Here is a 20434-nt window from a genome sequence, read left to right on the forward strand (position 1 = left end):
TTTTAAAGATTTTATTTATGTGACAGAGAGACAGCCAGCGAGAGAGGGAACACAGCAGGGGAGTGGGAGAGGAAGAAGCAGGCTCCCAGCAGAGGAGCCCGATGTGGGACTCAATCCCCGAACGCCAGGATCACGCCCTGAGCCGAAGGCAGCCGCCTAACAACTGCGCTACCCAGGCGCCCCTGGTTTTTTTTTTCTTTTTGCTAGGTTTGATGAAGAGTAGAGAGTTGTGGAAAAACGTGTTAGGACCAAAAAGGGTATGAGCTAAGTGTGGTAAACTTGGGAAAACAGCAAGGCCTGTTCATTCAGATTTCTCTCAGTGTCCCTCTGTCTTTGCAGACAAGGGCGCTCCTTTCATCCAAGTATAGGAAGGCACGTTCACATGAAGGTTTTGTAGCCAGTTTCGGGAGAAGGTCACAAAATCCTTCCTTACCGTTTCTCAGGTTCCTTCACTTGAAATATTCAGTATGTCAGGGTGTGCCATATTTTGGCATAGTGTGTCCTGAACCTCATCATATCTTATGCCCATTCTTGTTTTGCAAATTTTGGCCCTAGACTTTATCTCCTGTCATGTGCACGCCATTCAGTAGTTAAGGCAGGAGTTCAAGAGTTAACAAAAGCCATTAGGACAAAAGTCAGCCTTGGCGCTACACTACTTCCTGCAGTTCTTCACTGTGATGTTCTTATTTTCTAATAGGATTAGTGATGAATTTTAAAGTAGTTTAAAAAATATTTTATCAACTATTTTAGTTATTTCAATCGCCAGTTTAATTTGCTGCTTCAAACTGACTCTGTCTTTTTTCACATCATTCAGCATTATTTATAGACTAGTTCATCCTTTCCTACTATTTTATAATCCTCTCTAGGTAACAGTATAAACACGGTTTATCCCTCCATGTATTTAGTTTTTTTCTAGTTTCTCTCAGCATTAGTTTTCTGGGTGGAAGGCTTGAACATTGTAGTTAGATTTATTCCTTTATATTCGTTATTTTTTATCTTAATTACATATTTATTATGTAATTTTTATTACATTTTTTATTGAGGTGTAATCTAGATACAATAAAGTATACAATTCTTCACTGTACAGTTTGATGAGTTTTGACAAGACCTGTGTAATGACCACTCCATTAAGGATAGAGAACATCCGTGGCTTCAGAGAGTCCCCTCATGCCCTTTCCAGTCAGTCCCTCCATCCCCATCCTATACGTTCTGAGTCCTATCACCTTATATTAGTGTTGCTTATTCTTGGACTTCAAAGAAATGTGTTCATATAGTATATACTCTCTTGTGTCTGGTTTCTTTCACTCAACATAATGTTTTTGAGATGTATTTATGTTGCTGTGTGTATCAAATTCCCTTTTTTACTCCTGAGCAGTATTCCACTGTATGCTTACCCATGGTCCATTCATTCTCCTGTTAATGTAACTTCAGTTTGTTTGAAGTTTGGGGCTACTATGAATAAAGCTTGAATAACCATTCTTGTACAAGGTGTATGTGTGTGTGCGTATGTTTTTATTTCTCAGGTGAATGTTTAGGGATAGGGTTGCCAGGTATAGAGTAGGTATATGCTTAACTTTCTGAGAAACTTCCAAACAGTTTTCTAAAGTGATTGAAACATTTTACATACGCGCCCCCCCCCCCCCCCCCATGATGCATAGGTCTTCTAGTTACTCCACGTTCTCATCAACTCTGGGTCATTGTCCATCTTTCAATTTTAGTCATCCTGGCTGCAAAGTTATTATTAGCCAAATATCAACAAAAGCCTATATATTTTGTTTTTAATTGGCATTTCTCTAATGACTAATAATGTCGAGTATCTTTTCATGTGCTTAGACTGTTTTTATGTATTCTATTCTCAAGCATGTATTCAGATTTTTTGCCTGTTCTTTAGAGGGTTGTTTGTTCGTTTGTTATTGACTCATAGTTTTTTTTTTTTTTAAATATATTCTCAATATGAGGCTTTCAGAAATAATTATTTCAAATATCTCCTAACAGTGAATTATCTTTCTAATTTTCTTACTAGTGTCTTTTCATTAGCAAAAGAATTTAATTTTGGGGCGCCTGGGTGGCACAGCGGTTAAGCGTCTGCCTTCGGCTCAGGGCGTGATCCCGGCGTTCTGGGATCGAGCCCCACATCAGGGTCCTCCGCTATGAGCCTGCTTCTTCCTCTCCCACTCCCCCTGCTTGTGTTCCCTCTCTCGCTGGCTGTCTCTATCTCTGTCAAATAAATAAATAAAATCTTTAAAAAAAAAAAAGAATTTAATTTTGATGAAGTACAGTTTATCACTTACTTTATAAATAGAATGGTATTTTTCTTCTAATTTTATTTTCTAAATTTTGGGGGGGCATATCAAAATGGAGTTGAATTTTGTATATTGATACTTTATATCTTCGAACCTTGATAAATTAACTTACTGACTCCTAGTTTATCTGTAGATGATTTTGGATTTTGTATATATACAATCAGGTCATCTGCAAATAATGATAGTTTTATTCTTTTTCAATCCTTAAGCCTTTTATTTCTTATTCTTTCTTGCACAGCTAGGCCTTTATTAGCTTTCAGTGGAAATGATGATGGCAAACATCCTTCTCTTGTTCTCAGTCTCAGAGCAGAAGTTCTCACTGTTTCCTCATTTAGTATGATGTTTTTAATGGATACTCTTTATTGGATTAAAAATATTTCCTTCTATCTCTAGGTTTCTAAGATCTTTAATTTTGAATGGGTGGGACTTTCATCTATTACTACTTCTGCATTTGTTGAGATGATTGTATATTATTTCACCTTTTCATGTAATGGCTTTGTCTTTGGTCTGAAAAAACAAATTGGTCTCATAAAACAAGTTGGGAATTACTCTACTTTTTTATTCTCTAGAAGTGTTGTCATTTCTAATATTCATGTTATTTCTTCTTTAAGTGTTTGAAAAATTCACTTTTCAAACTCTCTGGGCCTAGAGTCTTTTTGGGAGGTTTTTAGTTATTCATTTATTCAATTTATTTAGTACATTTAGATCTACTAAGGTATTTCTGTTTTTTTCTTGTGTAATTTTTGGTAAACTTTTTAAAGGAATTTCTGAATTTGATATAAAAATTTTAATTTGTTGGCATAAAATGTTCATAATAACTCTAAACTTTGTAATATCTGTAGGATCTATAGTGAATCTCCTCTTTCATTATTGATATTGGTAATTTGTGTCTTTTCCCTTTCCTTCCTTCCTTTCTTTTTTCATTCTTGAATTTCAACAAAAGTCTTTGTGTTGTTAGTGTTGATAGTGGATGAAAGTGAGAAACATGAGTGTTAATAAATTCAGTCAATGATATATTTCTTCCATCTGTATCTCTGTATCTTTGTGAGGTATCATTTATGTCAACCCCTAAAATTAAGTATTGGAAAAAATGTGGCCTTAGAATTATGTTTGAATCACTTTATCACAAGGTGTTTTAAATCAGGAGTCTAAAAAAGAATAAAGCACAGTCAATCTTTTGTTGGTAAACGTAATTAATTGTTGATAAACATACCAAATTATCTTAAAATATCGTTCATCTTTAGCTCAGTCTTTTAAATATTTTGGGTCATATTTTTATACATTTGACATATGAATACTCTAGTATTAGTATATAGTATAATTTATAAACAAACAAATACATAGGGTGGTGGTATAATGTCAAAAAATTTTTATTTGGTTGGGTTTTGAGGCCAACAGCTTAGAGTGCTCATAGATCAATAGAATCAAAGCTTGAGAGAAGACTTAACTAATAATCAAATCTAGTCCTCGGATTTCTACAAACGAAAAACTGAAGCTTTAAGAAGTTAAGTGGCTTTCCCAAGGTCACATGCATAGCAGAAGCACAATTAGAACCCAGGCCCAGACTCTGACTTCCTGTGCAGTGCTTTTTCCACCAGAGTGGATCATCTCCCTAATCTCTCACATCACTACCTATGCATTTTTACTCCGTTACTCTATTGACTTTGAAATGCAGCTCCCAGTGGCCCTCAATCTGTATTTTAACTTTTGGGTAAATATTTGGATTGACACCCATATTTGTGTGTCCACATGACACTAAATATTTGTGTATTAAAATTTAATCACCATGGCAAAGTTGATTTCCACACTGTGAGGTTCTAGTGTCAACTTTGGTTCACAAAGTAATTTTCTAATGATGCAGATAGAGGTAAGCTATCTTGTAGCATTTTTCTTTACATGAAGTGAACTGCTGATAAGAATATGCTTTCATCTTTATTGTGGGTTATCAATGACCAGAACCTATAAGCTTTCATTAGTGAAAAACAGTAATAACTATCTAAACACAGTTAATCATGGAGCTTTTCCAAGCAGCCATGATCATTGCCTTCCCATTTCACTAAATAAGCGTCTGATTGAACTTTCTGCAGCTGTTTGAAGTATGAATTGATTTGAGGGGGAAATTTGCATGGATTTTTTTCATACTTCCTCAAACAATGTTCCAGAAGGAGGAACATTGATAATCCTCAGTGGGAAGTACTCAATCACATTTCTAACAGTTGTGTTTATGCCCTTCAGTTGCTGGTCCTCCATTGGATAGAAATTCTTGGTTAAATGCCGCTAGGAGATTTTTCTTTGTCATCAACCAGAGTTTGAACCAGTGCTCTAGCAATTAAGGAGGATGAGTGTAAATTTCGCCAGTATCTAATATTTTACTCATCAATGTTTACCTCAACCAGAACCCTCCCCTGCTTTCTTCTGTATATGACTTTCTGTGGTGAAACCAAGTTTGTTTAGGGAATTGATTTCACCCAAGAAATGATTTAGTTACCTTTTTATAATAGTCTGAAAGAGAAGAACTGAAGTAACTTGATACCTTTTACAAACTGATTCTTCCAGAAGAGATTAAGAACACAATTACTCAAGACTACATTCTTAAAAACAAAATGAAACAAAATCGGAAACAAAACAGATGAGTAAACTAATTCTATCATTTCCAATAAAACTGAGATGTGAAAATACTATTTGACTATTAAAAGACAAACAAATGGTTAACTGCTTAAGTTTTGCACTTTTTAACTGGGTGTTGAGAAACTTTATGTAATCTAGGGGTTCAAGGAGATACTAGTATTTACAACAGGGCTTAAGAAAAAAGATGTCCTTATTAAACCTTTGGTTACTTGAATGAACCCTAGAAGTAGGAGCATAAAAGTGTTTTTTATTTAATGCCCGGTGAGGTTGCTGTCACCTTAGAGGTGACATTAACCACTGGCATAATCAGGAAATGGAGCTGATGCACTTACTCAGCTTTTTTTTTTTAAGTATTATGTCTCTTACCGAAGAGGAGATATTTCAATTTAGGAGTCAAAGTTGGCAAATAGGCTTTTTTCCCCCAAAGGCATCATGATGTATTATTATTAAAGATATACATAATCATAATATTAGTACTTCACAGGACAGCTTTATAGTCATTTATATATTGTACTCTAATAAACCATAAAGAAGTTCTTTTTTTTCTTCTAAAGGCCAATAAAGGAATACCAAAATAGAACATAGTAAGTAGTTAAGTGCACTGTTATCTTACAGGTGAAACTACTAAATATATCTGAATGTACCTGTGCAGACTTACCTGCATAAGCTTTGTTTCATGTGTGTGATTATTATGATTAATTATGAGTATGTGCTGTTATCATTAGAAAACCTAGCAAAATATAGTTATGGTGAAAGAGTAAATGTTTTAATGTGGCTTCAGAGGCAATGGAAACATTCCTTGACCCAAGTTTCCTTTTCTTCATTTTTTCTTCCATAGCTTAGGATAAGGCATAGCAGAAGTTCGGATGCACTGATGGTGAGGGATTGTTTAGGAGGTTGGAATGAGGTTTCTGTCAATTACATAGCAAGTGAAGACTTGAGTCGTTAGATGTTCGTATTTAAAGGGACATTAGAGGACGTCTCTTAACTCCATTATTTTATTTTATTAAAAAAACTTTGATGTATAGTTGACATACAATGTTATATTAGTTTCAAGTGTACAACATCATGATTGGGCATTTTATATACATTACAAAACGCTCAAGGGTAGTTGCCATCTGTCAGCATACAAAATTATTGCAATATCATTGACTATATTCCCTATGCTATACTTTTCATTCCTGTCACTTATAACTGGAAGTGTGTACCTCTTAGTACCCTTTACTTACTTCACTCCCCCCACCCTCTTGCAACCACCAGATTGTTCTCTGCATTTATGTAACTCCCTTTATTTTGGAGATAAGTAAACTGAGTCCCAGAAACATTAAATGACTATATACTTAAGTAAAGCTGGAACTTGAACCCAGGTCTTTGGCATCTCTGAAGCCAGCATACTTTCTGTAATCTACACTGCCTTCCATGTAGATGGAGAATACTGATTTTGACATTGCCATTGATGGGCTGGGTAAGCTCAATCAAGCAAGTCTCAGAAGTTGTTTCCTGAACCCTTCAAAGAAAGAGCTTTTCTGAAAAAGTTTGATTCAGCAATTTACTTGCATGGTGGATTTGACCCTGCTGTGACCAAGAGATGAGAAACACTCTTTCCATAAACTTGCTGGTTCCTGGAGAATCTATGGCTCCACTCATATATTTTATTTATTGCCCTCTGTTGTCTGAAAGTACTGAAACCACAGTATGAAATGTATTGTGTCTATAGCTAGCTTCATATTTTTTTTTGTTAATTTAGTTTTGTTCATATATATGTTTTTTGCTTGATTGATAGTAGCAAAACTAACAAGAGGTAAAGTCTCATTAGACTTTCACAAAACATATTTTTACTAGGACAGAATAAGTGACAGTGGCTAACCTCATCTATAGTGATCACAACATTCAACCCCAGAAACCAAATGGGAAGCCAAGTGGGAACAGGCGCTCCAAGGAGACACGAGAATACCAGTGCTGGGGAACCCTACCTTGCTCATTCCGGCGGGCATAACATCCCTTCATCCTACCAGTTTTCTGAGTAGCTAGGGGTTGGGAGCCCTTTCTAAGGTTGTCTTCATGAGAGTGGGTGTACAAACCAAATCAGGTCCCTAAAGCTGTGGAGACAAGAGTTATTGCTTCCTTTACTCTGTGGATCTGATGATTTTTGGAAGATGGATTGAAAAAAAAATCAATATTAGATGGTTTTCAAAAAGAGTGTAGTGGCTTTTGCTATATTTCTGGAAGGAGCAGTTTTGCAGTGAGCAACTCAAATTGATGACTTTAGTCCCTCTGACCCTGAGATTTGTAGGAACTAAGTAATAGCCCTTGAGTCTTTTTCCTTGATTAGACTTTTAAACAATGAAATACACAGAAGCGCAGAAATAATATAATCAACAACCATTATATTTATTCCATCTCAATATTTTGCTATACACATTTCTTTCAGATGTTTTGTTTTATGGATAACTAAACTGATTACAGATTTGAAGTCATCTCATTACTCTATCCTGATCTAATTCCCATGGCTTGGTCCTCAAAGGAGCTGTATTGGGTTCATTTTTATGATATTTTTGCATATTTATCTGTTCATAAATCATATATGTTATTGTCTCAAGTAGTTTTTTAAAAAGATTTTATTTATTTATTTGAGAAAGAGAGCACGAGAGAGGGCCTGGGGAGAGGAGCAGAGAGGGAGGGAGAGGGACAAGCAGACTCCACGCTGAGCATGGAGCCTTATGCGAGGCTCGATCTTATGACCCTGAATTCGTGACCTAAGCCGAAACCAAAAGCCGGCCACTTAACCGACTGAGTCACCTAGGCACCCCACTCGAATAGTGTTAAACTTCACATAAATGATATCATACTGTATATACTATTTCCCAACTTGACTTTTTCATTCAGCGTTACATTTTAAAGATCTAAACACATAGATCCATATAGTTCTGATTCATTTTAACTAATGTGAAACACTCCAGCTTGTGAACCTGCTGTAATCTGTTCTCCTATTGAGTATGCGGATGTTCCTGCTAGTTTTCTGCTGTTACAAAGAATACCTCAATGAGTATCTCTGTCTATGGCTTGTGCAGCTGTTTGAGATTTTCCTTAAGAAGTGCAGTTGCAGAATTATAGGGCGAGTGTATATTGAGCCTAACCGGAAACTAAATTGGTTAGTCAAGTGGTTGTACCAATTTGTATTTTCATCAGCAATATATGGAAATTCTTGTTTTTCTACATCCTTACCATATAGTTCCAAAACAGCATTGCCAAACTGTTTGATTTTTGTTAATCTGATGGTTATGAAATGGTATTTTGTTTTATATTTCTCTCATTACTAGTGCTATCTGGCAGCTTTGCATGTTTCCTGAAGACCCTGTAATTTATAATTTAAGCATAGCTTTGGTCTTTCTATTTTGTTTCCTGTCTATATAACTACTACCTAGATATACTGTGTGTCTATGTGTGTGTTTCTTTTTTGTTTTAATTCCTGTTTAAGGAAGTGATTCCTTTTAAATAGTTGTGTGTTTTTTATTTTTATTATTTTTTTTACATAATAAAGTTATTAATTCTTTCTTTCTGATCCCCTTTGATTGGACTTAGATCCTTGCATGCTGAGCAGCTCTTCCTCAATATACTTGGTACAGTTACTTTAAGAATCAGAATTTCAGCTCGTGGGGCGCCTGGGTGGCACAGCGGTTGGGCGTCTGCCTTCGGCTCAGGGCGTGATCCCGGCGTTGTGGGATCGAGCCCCACATCAGGCTCTTCCGCCATGAGCCTGCTTCTTCCTCTCCCACTCCCCCTGCTTGTGTTCCTTCTCTCGCTGGCTGTCTCTATCTCTGTCGAATAAATAAATAAAAATCTTTAAAAAAAAAAAAAGAATTTCAGCTCGTGCTTGGGATAAAGAGGAGGCATATGGTTATAATTCTAGAACTCAGGTACCCTCATGGTCAAACTGTAGGATTTAAAAATATTACAAAGAAGGGGTGCCTGGATGGCTCAGTCGGTTAAGTGTCTGACTCTTGGTTTCAGCTCAGGTCATGCTCTCAGGGTCCTGGGCTCTGCACTCAGTGCAGAATCCGCTTGTCCCTCTCCCTCTGCTCCTTGTGCTCGCTCGCTCTCTCTTGAATAAATAAATAAAATCTTTAAAAAAAATTACAAAGAAGAAAAGGTAATACCCACCATAACAATTCATATTTTATGTGGTTTTTACAGTGAACAAATAAGATTCTTTGATTCTCTATAACTACACCAAACATAATACTTAAGTTTTCTGATCGTGTCTGATCTCTGGATTGATGGCAGGGGAGGGGGAGAGAATGAAATGTCTAATGCTTCTATTATAACTTCACCTTGGGGAAAAAATATCCTAGTAGTCATTCTAGAGTAAATCTCAAAGTGTGTTTGTACTTTGTTAATTTCTAGGTGAAAAAGTCTTTCTATCTCTGTATGGAGCTGCCATAGACATGAATATAAGGCTGGACAGGAATTCCTTGATCGTTGAGAAAACCTACATATCTCTGGCCAATCAGCGAACTGTAACTATTCACAACCGCAGTAACATCATTGCCCATTTCCAGTGGAAGATATTTGCTACCCAGGAAGAGGAAGATGGAGAAAAGTATAGGTTTGTAAGAAAAATCACCAATATGCTGTAATTGTGGGGGGGGGATCTCAAAGCTCAGTTATTATGAAAAATCTGTGACTTTTGTGGTAAGTTTTTAACCAACTCAAACGAGGTCAGATTTTTATAACTTGGTTCTGGTGTATGATGCTCCTTTTCTCATTTAAAGAACTTGAATTGAGCTATGTGGAACGTATGTTGTCCATCCCCAGTTCGTCTTAACCTGGTTATAGTTTATTAGTAGCTAAACTCCTGGATTTTAAAGACCAAATATATCATTTTTCACTAATCTCTCAAAACTAACCTACAGGACTGTTTTTTGTTTCCTAACCCTAGTCAGATTGGTCAGATTTCATAGTTTCTAAAAATAATCTCTTTTGGATTGGGATCAGTGTGGATTTTTTTTTCAGTGAGAAAATATTTCCGGAAAATATGAAGAATGAGGAAAAAGAAGGGCTTAGATACAGTGGCTTTTATATTCTTAGCTTTAGTAGCGTTGCTCAATCCCTGCTAACCATATAATTTAATAATGATTTCTTGTTGGTATCTTTAATCTTCTACATTTTAAAATACTTCAGGCAGTGGAGAAAATTAATAAAGTGGCAAACCAAACTCTTTTAACTAATCTCATCACTGTTAAATTTTGAATATTTCTTTTTACTGAATCTATCCCTGCCTCTTTTAAAGTCCATTTTCATTTTTATCTCCTTCCACCCTCCCTGAATTAGCACTTTCGCTGCTCATTGGAATTTATTTCAGCCTTTTTTATTTGCCTCTCCATTTTCATTAAAGATTAGCCCTGGGAAGCTTCAAAGCTTTGTTTAAAACCAAGTTAGTATGTGATAAAAATAAAAGTCTTAGGTCCACAGAAACCAGGCAGAAATCCCCCAGTGTTCTGTCCCTAATTGAATCAGAAGGAGCTGTGACAATGGCAGGACACAGTGGACCAGAAGCTTTATCATTCAGACAATGAGCTTTAATCACTGGATTACCACTGTGCCATCTTCAAAAAGTGAAAAAAGAAAAGCCTTTCCTGCCTAAAAACTTCAGTTTGCCTCATCGCAGAGAAATACCAGTAGTTCAGAAAGGCAAGAGGAAACTGCTTATGCACCGCTTCCTCTGTCCTGATTCCCTCGTTCAAGAGCGTACCAACAGTCAGAATGGTCCAAGCATGCTTACAGATAAAATGGGAGAGCAGGTACAAACAAACAAACTCCAGTAAACAGTGTTTCAATATCCTGCTTGTCCTGTGGGCATCGTCTTTTGGGGGGAATGGTCTACACTGTCAGAAGGAAAGCCAGCTTTACCTTCAACTGTGTGCATTTGACTATAACACATGACTGATGCCACGCCGATGTCCAAAAAGTGTTGAAGGAAGTTAATTTCAACAGTGAAACTCAAGAAAAACTTAAACCACTTGTTATCAGATATGCCACAGATAGAGAATATAATTTCAACGACGCCTGGATGGACATTTCTTTCTTTTATTCTTCTACTTTACCTCCTCTGATACTCAAACCCCTTATCACTTTCATATTATCCTGAGGCTTATTCTTCCTTTTCTCTTGCGTTGCCTTTCTTTCGCTATCTTTCTTGCTCTATTAGTTCCTCTAGCAATTTTTTTTTTGTAGCAAGAGAATAATACAGAATAGCAGTTTCTTTTTTTTTTTTTTAAAGATTTTATTTATTTATTTGACAGAGAGACAGCCAGCGAGAGAGGGAACACAAGCAGGGGGAGTAGGAGAGGAAGAAGCAGGCTTCCAGTGGAGGAGCCTGATGTGGGGCTCGATCCCATAATGCCGGGATCGCGCCCTGAGCCGAAGGCAGACGCTTAACGACGGTGCCACCCAGGCGCCCCAGAATAGCAGTTTCATAATCATGCTTGGAAGCCTACTTTGATCATCTAGACCTTGTCCCTCCATTAAACAATGAACTTGAGAAGTGGCTTCAAATGACTGAATAAGAATACTTCCATTTTCACTTTGGGTGACACCTGGCAACACAACTCCTGTTTCTCCCAACCGGATTGGTTGATCTAAGTGAAGAGGTTATTGAATATGCTGCTCTTTACCTTCTGCCTCCCCCTTTCCTAGGGCCAGATGTCCAGGGCAAGAGGGGAAATAGAGTTAGAGGGGAAATAGGCCGTTTATGCCCAATTCCTTATTTGGCTAGGTTGTCTTTTCTGTTTTATGCCTCTTTTGTTCCTTGTTATATCCCCAACCATGCCATAACTTTCATTTTTTAATGTATTTTTTAAATTGAAGTTCGTGTTATTAGTCATGAATTCTTGTCCTGGACCTAACTAGCCATGTAATGCCCATCCTCTCAAAAAGCTAGACAAATATAGAGAGGTTTGCCTTTTACTGAACATTTAGTTTGATCCTCAACTTGGAGCAGAGAGAATCTGTTCTAAATGGGCTCATGCATACTTTGAGAGAATAAAGTTTCCCTTTGTAGCTCCCTAAGGACCCAAGATTTAAAACTTCAGTGTAGATTTTTAGGTGAGACTCAAGAGTCTGCCCACTGCTGTCCAGTTGTAATACGGCTTAAAGCTCATTCTAAGGCATTCATCTTACAGGAGTTGAAAGTTGCTCATTGGTCACATTGAAAATGCTAATCACTTTATTTTTTTTTTATTTATTTTTATTTTTTTAAAGATTTTATTTATTTATTCGACAGAGATAGAGACAGCCAGCGAGAGAGGGAACACAAGCAGGGGGAGCGGGAGAGGAAGAAGCAGGCCCATAGCAGAAGAGCCTGATGTGGGGCTCGATCCCAGATCGCCGGGACCACGCCCTGAGCCAAAGGCAGACGCTCAACCGCTGTGCCACCCAGGCGCCCCAATGCTAATCACTTTAATACCCTCAGGACCCTATTCTAGTCATTGTGGTTTCTGTCCTCCAGCATCTTTTTTTAAAAAAAGATAGATTTATTTATTTATTTATTTATTTATTTGAGAGATCGAGCGTGGGGGCGGGGCACAGGAAGAGGGAGAGTCTCGAGCAGACTCCTCACTGAGCTCAGAGCCCCTGATGTGGGGCTCAATCCAGGACCCCAAGATCATGACCTGAGCCAAAATCAAGAGTAACTGTCTGTGCTACCTAGGCACCCATGTCCTCCTGCATCTTGATGATGTGACCTGAGTCAAGACTTCGATATCTCTTCTCTCTGTGGTGAAATTCCAGCCTTAGTCAGGAGTAGGAAACCCTATTCCTCTCTGGCAGTTTATTATTTCCATTTCAAGAAGGATGACTTACTCTTTACCTATCAAACCAAAACATGTTGGTACCAATCTTAGGACATATGTCCATGTTTGAGATCCTTGGGCTAATCCCAGGCTCTAGACCCTGACAATGAAGATGTCACTCCCCCTAGGAAGAAGTTCTGGGCTTTAAGTTTTGTTTTTGTTTTTTCATTTTTTTAAACCTTCAGAATGAGATATAGGGACCTTCAAAAATTATCTTTTGGGTCTTCCTCTTTGTTGACGTTTTTTTCTGGGACTTGCAGAGAAATTAATCTCCTCAGAAACAGAAGCTGCATTTATCTCTCCCTACTTCCTCCCCCTTGTCCTGAGGGATTATAAAACATCCTACCAGATTCTTTCATAATCATTCTTACCACAGTTTATTATATTCGGAGACTTGGCATTGGCTTTTGAGGATTTTTGCTTTCCATTTCTCCATGAAGGTCATAGCCATTGTTTTAATAGCATTTGGCTCTAATTCTAGATTGTTCTATACAAGAACTCCTAGAATCCTCAGTGGAACCCCCACAAAGTTGTCAGCATGGATTTATTCCACAATATTCAGGTGCAGGAAGTGACATGTTTCTCTGGGTTGATCAGTTTTAATTGGGCTTTGAGCCTGCCATCTGGCCAATAATAAATTTAATCTTAGTTGTGTTTGGGAGTCCCTTCTCTTCCCCAGGGTGATACAAGAATCTGAGGACTTGGATGGTACTTGGTAAACAGGAAGGCAGACCTAGTCTTCAGTTTATAATAGTCATCACAGAGTTGCTCGGTGTCCAGGGTCATATGGTCCATTTGAAGATGGATGACTTCATCTTTTCCATGCCAAGTGTGGACATGAGAGTATTTCTCTCTTGAAGGCCAAAGCTCTTAGTTTTTAATCTCAGCATCCAGTTACACTCCTTGGGGGTGCTGCAAAGGAGCAGGGTCCCAGCACCTCAACATAAGGGAGCATTACTGGTTCAATGCTACTGTACCTGAGACACAAGTTTTTCCCATTCATTATAATCCATAGGCTAGACTGTACTTGATACCTGAAAGTGGCTACCAGACCATTTCTAAAATGGGTTAAATCCATGGTTTTATGAGAGAGAGGGCTAGTGTGTGCTCTGATGAAAGGTTTCCTCATCTGTAAAACAGAAGCACCTCTGAAGGTAGGAGACCATGAATAGCAGCAGGACAAGACGGCCCAAAAATAGACTGAGGTTTATAGGAGCCCTTGTTGGAGTCAGCTGAGATCAAGGTGTTTCATGTTCCCTTCTTAAACTCTCAGCCATGGCTCCCGTTCTCTAATCAGAGGGCAAAGAGGAAGACATATAGTGCATCATGACCCCCTTTGCATTATGTGGCTGTGAGTGATTCATGAGTCCCAGCAGTGTGGGAGAAGAGCATTTGGGAATTTTTGTTTCATTCTCTTTTGTTTTCTGTTGTCAGGTTGGGGTTGATCATACTCATCAGTTCATGCAGCATTATCGTCCTTGGTCTATGTAAGATATTTTATTTCCGCACCGCACTTCCATTAACCCCCTAAAGAAATGGAATGTTTATGATTCCCATTGTTTGTTTAAGTAATCCTTCAGTCTCTCACATCAGATTTACCCACATCCGTTAGTATTATTGCAAGCACTTCGATGAACATCTTTCTGGCTGTGTCATTGTTTATATCCATGATTGTTTCTTCAGGATATATTCCCAAAGGTAGGTATCATAAATTCTGCTCACAGGAGTAAGTGGTTTCCTTTCTTCGGACTGACTTCTCTTTATTTGTCCTCTTCTGCCCAGCAGTGTAGAAGGACTGTGGCCCTGGTTACCTTGGACACTGATTTCCAGCTAGCAAAGAGAAGGAAGCACAGGGTGCTTTCTTCCTGGGACCAGAACACATGGAACCCATTTCTTTGACTTCTTTATCCTCTGTGACCAAAGGGCCCTGAATGCTAAGTCATTAAAAAGAGCTGTTTGGCGTTGCTGAACATACAGGAAGTCTTTTAGAAAGTGGTTGGGGCTGGGACAATAAGAAGCGACCCGGGCTTCTTATTGAGCACTCACTTAGCTGAATAAATTGTCTCTAACCATTGGCAATATCAGCAAAATGCTGGGAAAATGGTCCTATGTCCTGGGAGGAGATAAAATCCAGTCGTCAAAGTGCAGATGAAGTAACAGTACTAGGAGTGATGTGAGCACAGCTTTGGTGAGGACAGTGAGGAGAGTGTTGGGGAAGGCTGTTTTTCTGACTTACCACGATGGATATTAAGAACTAGAAGGAGAGAAAGAAGGAAGTGTCTTTAGGTGCGGTTTGAGCATTTTATAAGCTTGAGAGCTTGGTAGGTGCCTGGGGTTGAACCGGGGAGAAAACAGTATTTATTGAGTATCTTCTCTGTCCCAGGAACTGTCAGATCCTTGATCACATTTTTATCTTCCACACATCTTTATGATGGAGGAGCTCCTATTATCTCTGTTGTATAGGTGAAGGCACTGAGGCTGGGATTAATTCAGGAAATTCCAAAGTCATAGAGCTAGTAAATGTTAGCAGAGCCAGTGTCCAAGCCGAGTCCTTGCTGGTTCCAGATTCTGTTCTCTAGGTAACTAACAGCTAAGTATTAAGAATTAAAGCTAAGTAAGTTTAAAAAGAAACAAAATTGTTTTTCAAGTGTTCGAGGCAGGGTAGATATTAAATATTTAAAAAGCAGCCTGGGAAACATAATTATCTGAAAGAAAATATTTATCTAAATATACATAAGGGCTCAGTAGTAAGCAAACGGGCATTGAGTAGAACGGGAAGCCCAGGAGGACTTGTTGAAGGAAGTGACTAAAGATCAGCAAACTGATGCTCTTGAGAGGTTGAAGTCCAAGGTCACTCAGCTCCTATGTTACAGACTTATGGCAAAGAGGGACCATCTCAAGGTGATGAGCGAGACCACTTCCAGGATGACGGACTGGAAGCGAGGGCTTTGTAATGTTCTTCATGGGAGTACCAAAATGAATCTCACATTTCCTGTATTTTCTTTAGAGTCTGTGATGATCTGAGCAAAGAGGAAAAGAATGAGACCGATGAGTTTCTTGAAGAGTGCATTTATGATCCTTCACTCCGAGAACAACTTTCCATTCTCTCCCGCACCTTTGAGAATCAGAGGAGGCTGGTTCAGGCAGACAGCATGCTCTTCTTGAGTAACGTTTTCACTGTCGAGCCCCTGGTGAGCACATAAATAAAATCTGACTATACAGTAAGCATAAGTGGGGGCACAGGGCTTATTTTGATAAAAGTACTCACTCTGGGATTGGTAATGAGTTCTGAGAGCATAAAGATTTCAGCTGAAAGCCTCATTATGAGACAGTGAATGAAGTCTAACGGCAAGAATGTTCACAGGTCACATTCATAGGTCATACTTTCTACCCACAAACTGCTGTGTTAAACATCTCATATGTGTTACTCAATTTATCTCATTTATATATATATGTTATCTTACAACAACCTTATAAGGTATCATCAGTTCTGCATTCTACTTAGAAAAATTCAGTAACTTGCTCCAAGACAAGCAGTGTCCGCATTTAGAAATGTATCCCTGACCAGTCTGACTCTAGGGCAGGTTTTCCTAACCTCTGCACTGCTGACCTCTGGAGCTAGATAATTCTTTGTCCTGTACATTGTAGGATGTTTAATAGCATCCCTGACCTTTACCCACCAGATGCTAATTGTGACAGCCAAACTGTCTCCAGCCATTGTCAGATGTTCCCCTGGTGGGCAGAATCACTTGGGTTGAGAACTGCTTTGCCCTTAATTCACTCAATAAAAACTGACCGACTGTATGCTCTGTATTAGGGACTATGTGTATACAAAGCACAAGTGAACAAAACAGACATAGTCCTTGACCTCACTGGTGAGGCCTGGGTCAGACTTAGAACATGGTTGGTCTGATTCCACAGACTCAACTCTTGACCACATTCTCTACTGCTTCGGAATGGAAGTAGCTAATACCTTCTATATTTACTATGTGCTAGGCACTGTGCACGACCTTACACCTAGCAAACGTAGAGTGATATGAGGGTAAAGATAGCAAAAGAAGTTGAAAAAGCCCTGGGGTGCTTGGGTGGCTCAGTTGGTTAAGCATCTAACTCTTGATTTTGGCTCAGGTCATGATCTCAGGATCGTGAGATCGGGCCCCATGTCCACCTCTGTGTTGGTCTCCATGCTGAGCATAGATCCTGCTTAAGATTCTCTCTCTCCCTCTCCCCCTCCGCTCATGTGCGTGCTTGCTCTCGCTCTCTCTCTCAAAGACAAAACAAAACAAAACAAAACAAAACACAAGAAGAAGAACAAGAAGAAGTTGAGAAAGCCCAAAGCTAATTGGAGCTGCTGGATTGTTACTATTCAAACCATTTGGAGAGAAGACATGAGCACAGGGACACATTCGAATACAAGATCACTGGTGGGAAATGCCACTGGCTTGTAAAAACCTGTTTTCCTTATGTCTGCACTTCCAAAGTGTTTTTAAAGGATAGAAGATAGAAAGGGGATTCCATAGCTAAATAAGTTTCACAAACAGGGGGTTCAGTATTGTTTGAAAGGTTTCTTTGCTGTAAAATGTCTAAGTTTTAATATGATAATGTGCATTATAATTTCCAAGAGAGAGCCTTCTCCTTGGAGACATGCTTTGGGACTATTGTTTTGCAGGACCTGCTGTGTGAATCTCTGGTGAAGACAGTCAGGTATACTAGTTCAGAGGTTGAGGTGATTGTCAGAGGCCAAATTAGAGAAGGTTTCTTGGGAGCAGAGCCTTGAATTAGGTCTTGCAGGACTGGGCTTTTGAAAAACAAAATGGGGGATGTGTATGGCATGGATAAGTCAAGGCTCCAGGAATGTATCAGTTTGCTTGAAGTAAAGGGTTGATGTGGGATAATAAGGTTGGAGATAGGACTTGAGGTTAAATCTTCTCTCATCTCAGGAGACTGTCCAGGGCTCAGTTGAGCAAAGGGATCTTCAGATACGATGGGCTAGACCAGCAAGAGGTTAAAACAAGATGAACATATAGTCTTGGGAGAACAGGACAGGTGCCTATGATAATAGGTCAAGCCAGAAGATGTTAAAGAGGTTAGGAAGGCATTATAAGTCCAAGCAGGCAAGGCCTGAGCTGGGCAGGGGCAGGGAGGAGCATCAGTTATGGTAATCTTAGACACACTGGCAAAGTCCAGAGTATAGACAGTCCAGGATTCTTCCCAGTTGGTATGGGAAATCTGGGCTGATGACTGCTGTCCTGTTTGTCATAGCCTTCTGGGAATGAATGGCTCTGGGATGGCAAATATCGGTTGTCAGGAGGAGGTAGGAGGCCCACAGGTGAGTTTTGTACATTTTCAGTTCAGGAAGTAGAAAGACTGGGATTACCTCAGATTTCCTTCTCTTTATGAGCTTTTCCATAACTTGAAGCTTCTTATGGAGATGGGGGAGACACATGTGTTTTAAAATGTGGCATTTTAATATGATTGCTTTTGAACTTTAGATAAGAACTGAATTGGGTGTTATCATCACAAGGCATCTTTTCACCATTAGGAAGAAATTTTTTTTTTAATAGGGATATACAAAAGTGGTATCTTTTAAATAAATGAGACTAATTTTGTTTATATTGTGTGGAAAAAAATCACTGGAAACAAGAAGGGGTAATATTCACTTAGAGTATAAGTGGTATTTATGGCATCTGTAATGATTTTATTTTTTTCTGTACACTGTTCACTTTTCTTCTCATAGTATTCATTAGCCGGTTCTTGACAATTTTTGCAAAATGAAAATGAAGGCATGAAACTTTCTTAAAGTTATTCTGGTCAAAATAGCTGAACTCAGTGTCAGTAATAGTAAATTACTTATTAATGTTAATCTCCCTTTTTTCCCCCTCCTTCAAGATCCTAATGGTTTTGTAGAAATGCAGTTCTTATGAATGTAATATACTCTTACCTTGTAAATTAATTTGAAGCTTTTTAATAGGGAAAATTTAGCCATTTTATGAGCTTTTTTTATTTTTTATTTTTTTTAATAACAATATTTTTAAATTATGTTAGTCACCATACAGTACATCCCTAGTTTTCGATGTAAAGTTCCATGATTCATTACTTGCATATAACACCCAGTGCACCATGCAATACGTGCCCTCCTTAATACCCATCACCAGCCTATTCCAATCCCCCACCCCCTCTCCTCTGAAGCCCTCAGTTTGTTTCCCAGAGTCCATAGTCTCTCATGGTTCATTCCCCCTTCTTTTTACCCCCCTTTCTTCTTCCCTTTCTTCTCCTACTTCTTATGTTCCATAAATGAGTGAAACCATATGATAATTGTCTTTCTCTGCTTGACTTATTTCACTTAGCATTATCTCCTCCAGTGCCGTCCATGTTGCCACAAATGTTGAGAAATCATTCTTTTTGATGGCTGAGTAATATTCCATTGTATATATGGACCACATCTTCTTAATCCAGTCATCTGTTGAAGGGCATCTTGGCTCCTTCCACGATTTAGCTATTGCGGACAATGCTGCTATGAACATTGGGGTGCATATGGCCCTTCTCTTCACTACGGCTGTATCTTTGGGGTAAATACCCAGTAGTGCAATTGCTGGATCATAGGGTAGCTCAATTTTTAACTGTTTAAGAGACCTCCACACTGTTTTCCAAAGTGGTTGTACCAACTTGCATTCCCACCAACAATGTAGGAGGGATCCCCTTTCTCCACATCCTCTCCAACATTTGTTGTTTCCTGCCTTGTCAATTTTGCCATTCTAACTGGTGTAAGGTGGTATCAAAGCTGGGGGCATCACATTGCCGGATTTCAAGCTGTACTACAGAGCTGTGATCAGAAAGACAGCATGGTATTGGTACAAAAACAGACACATAGACCAATGGAACAGAAGAGAGAACCCAGAAATGGACCCTCGGCTCTTTGGGCAACTAATCTGACAAAGCAGGAAAAAACATGCAGTGGAAAAAAAGACAGTCTCTTCAATAAATGGTGCTGGGAAAATTGGACAGCTACATCCAAAAGAATGAAACTTGACCACTCTCTCACACTATACACAAAGATAAACTCCAAATGGATGAAAGACCTTGATGTGAGACAGGAATCCATCAAAATCCTAGAGGAGAACATAGGCAGCAACCTCTTTGACATCGGCCACAGCAACTTTTTTCATGACACATCTCCAAAGGCAAGAGAAACAAAAGCTTCTTGATACAAACGTGAGCTATATATTTTTTGCTATTGAGATTTTGGTTTTCTGAAAGAAGTAAATAAATGCTACAGTAGTTTTGGATGAGAGAGTTGGCAAAGGACTTACAGAAGAGATGAATTTTGGAGGAAGGGTAAAATTTAAGTAAGTGGAAAGGAAGGAGAATATTTCCAGTTGGAGAAATTGTGAAAATAAAGTATTAAATAACAATGAGTGGGCCAGTTTTGCTGGGGCAGGCAGTCACGGAAGGATGGGAAGGTGAGTAGAGGAAGTCTGGGCTGCCTGGCCAACCTGTTGAACTGTAGACTGCAGCCTCCTGCTTCCCACAGTGCACTTCTGCAAATACTGGATCTGATGGGGGATAAATGTGTGTTCCTTGAAAAAAGGAAGTTCTGTGGTCAAATAAGTTTGAGAAATACTAGTTCAAGAGAAGATGATTCTCCAGGGAGTA

General features: G+C 38.7%; 1 protein-coding gene across 1 annotated transcript in view; it reads left to right on the forward strand.

Moving 5' to 3' along the window:
- Nucleotides 1-20434, forward strand: part of HYDIN (HYDIN axonemal central pair apparatus protein) — a 375249-nt gene that overhangs the window by 112947 nt on the left and 241868 nt on the right. Inside the window, exons 8-9 of the mRNA XM_057314225.1 lie at nucleotides 9336-9537; nucleotides 15789-15972. Of these exons, the coding sequence (XP_057170208.1) occupies nucleotides 9336-9537; nucleotides 15789-15972 (386 nt within the window). The remainder of the gene's footprint in view (nucleotides 1-9335; nucleotides 9538-15788; nucleotides 15973-20434) is intronic.

Source organism: Ursus arctos, unplaced genomic scaffold (genome assembly GCF_023065955.2).
Source record: "Ursus arctos isolate Adak ecotype North America unplaced genomic scaffold, UrsArc2.0 scaffold_19, whole genome shotgun sequence".
NCBI classification, from domain to species: Eukaryota; Metazoa; Chordata; class Mammalia; order Carnivora; family Ursidae; genus Ursus; species Ursus arctos.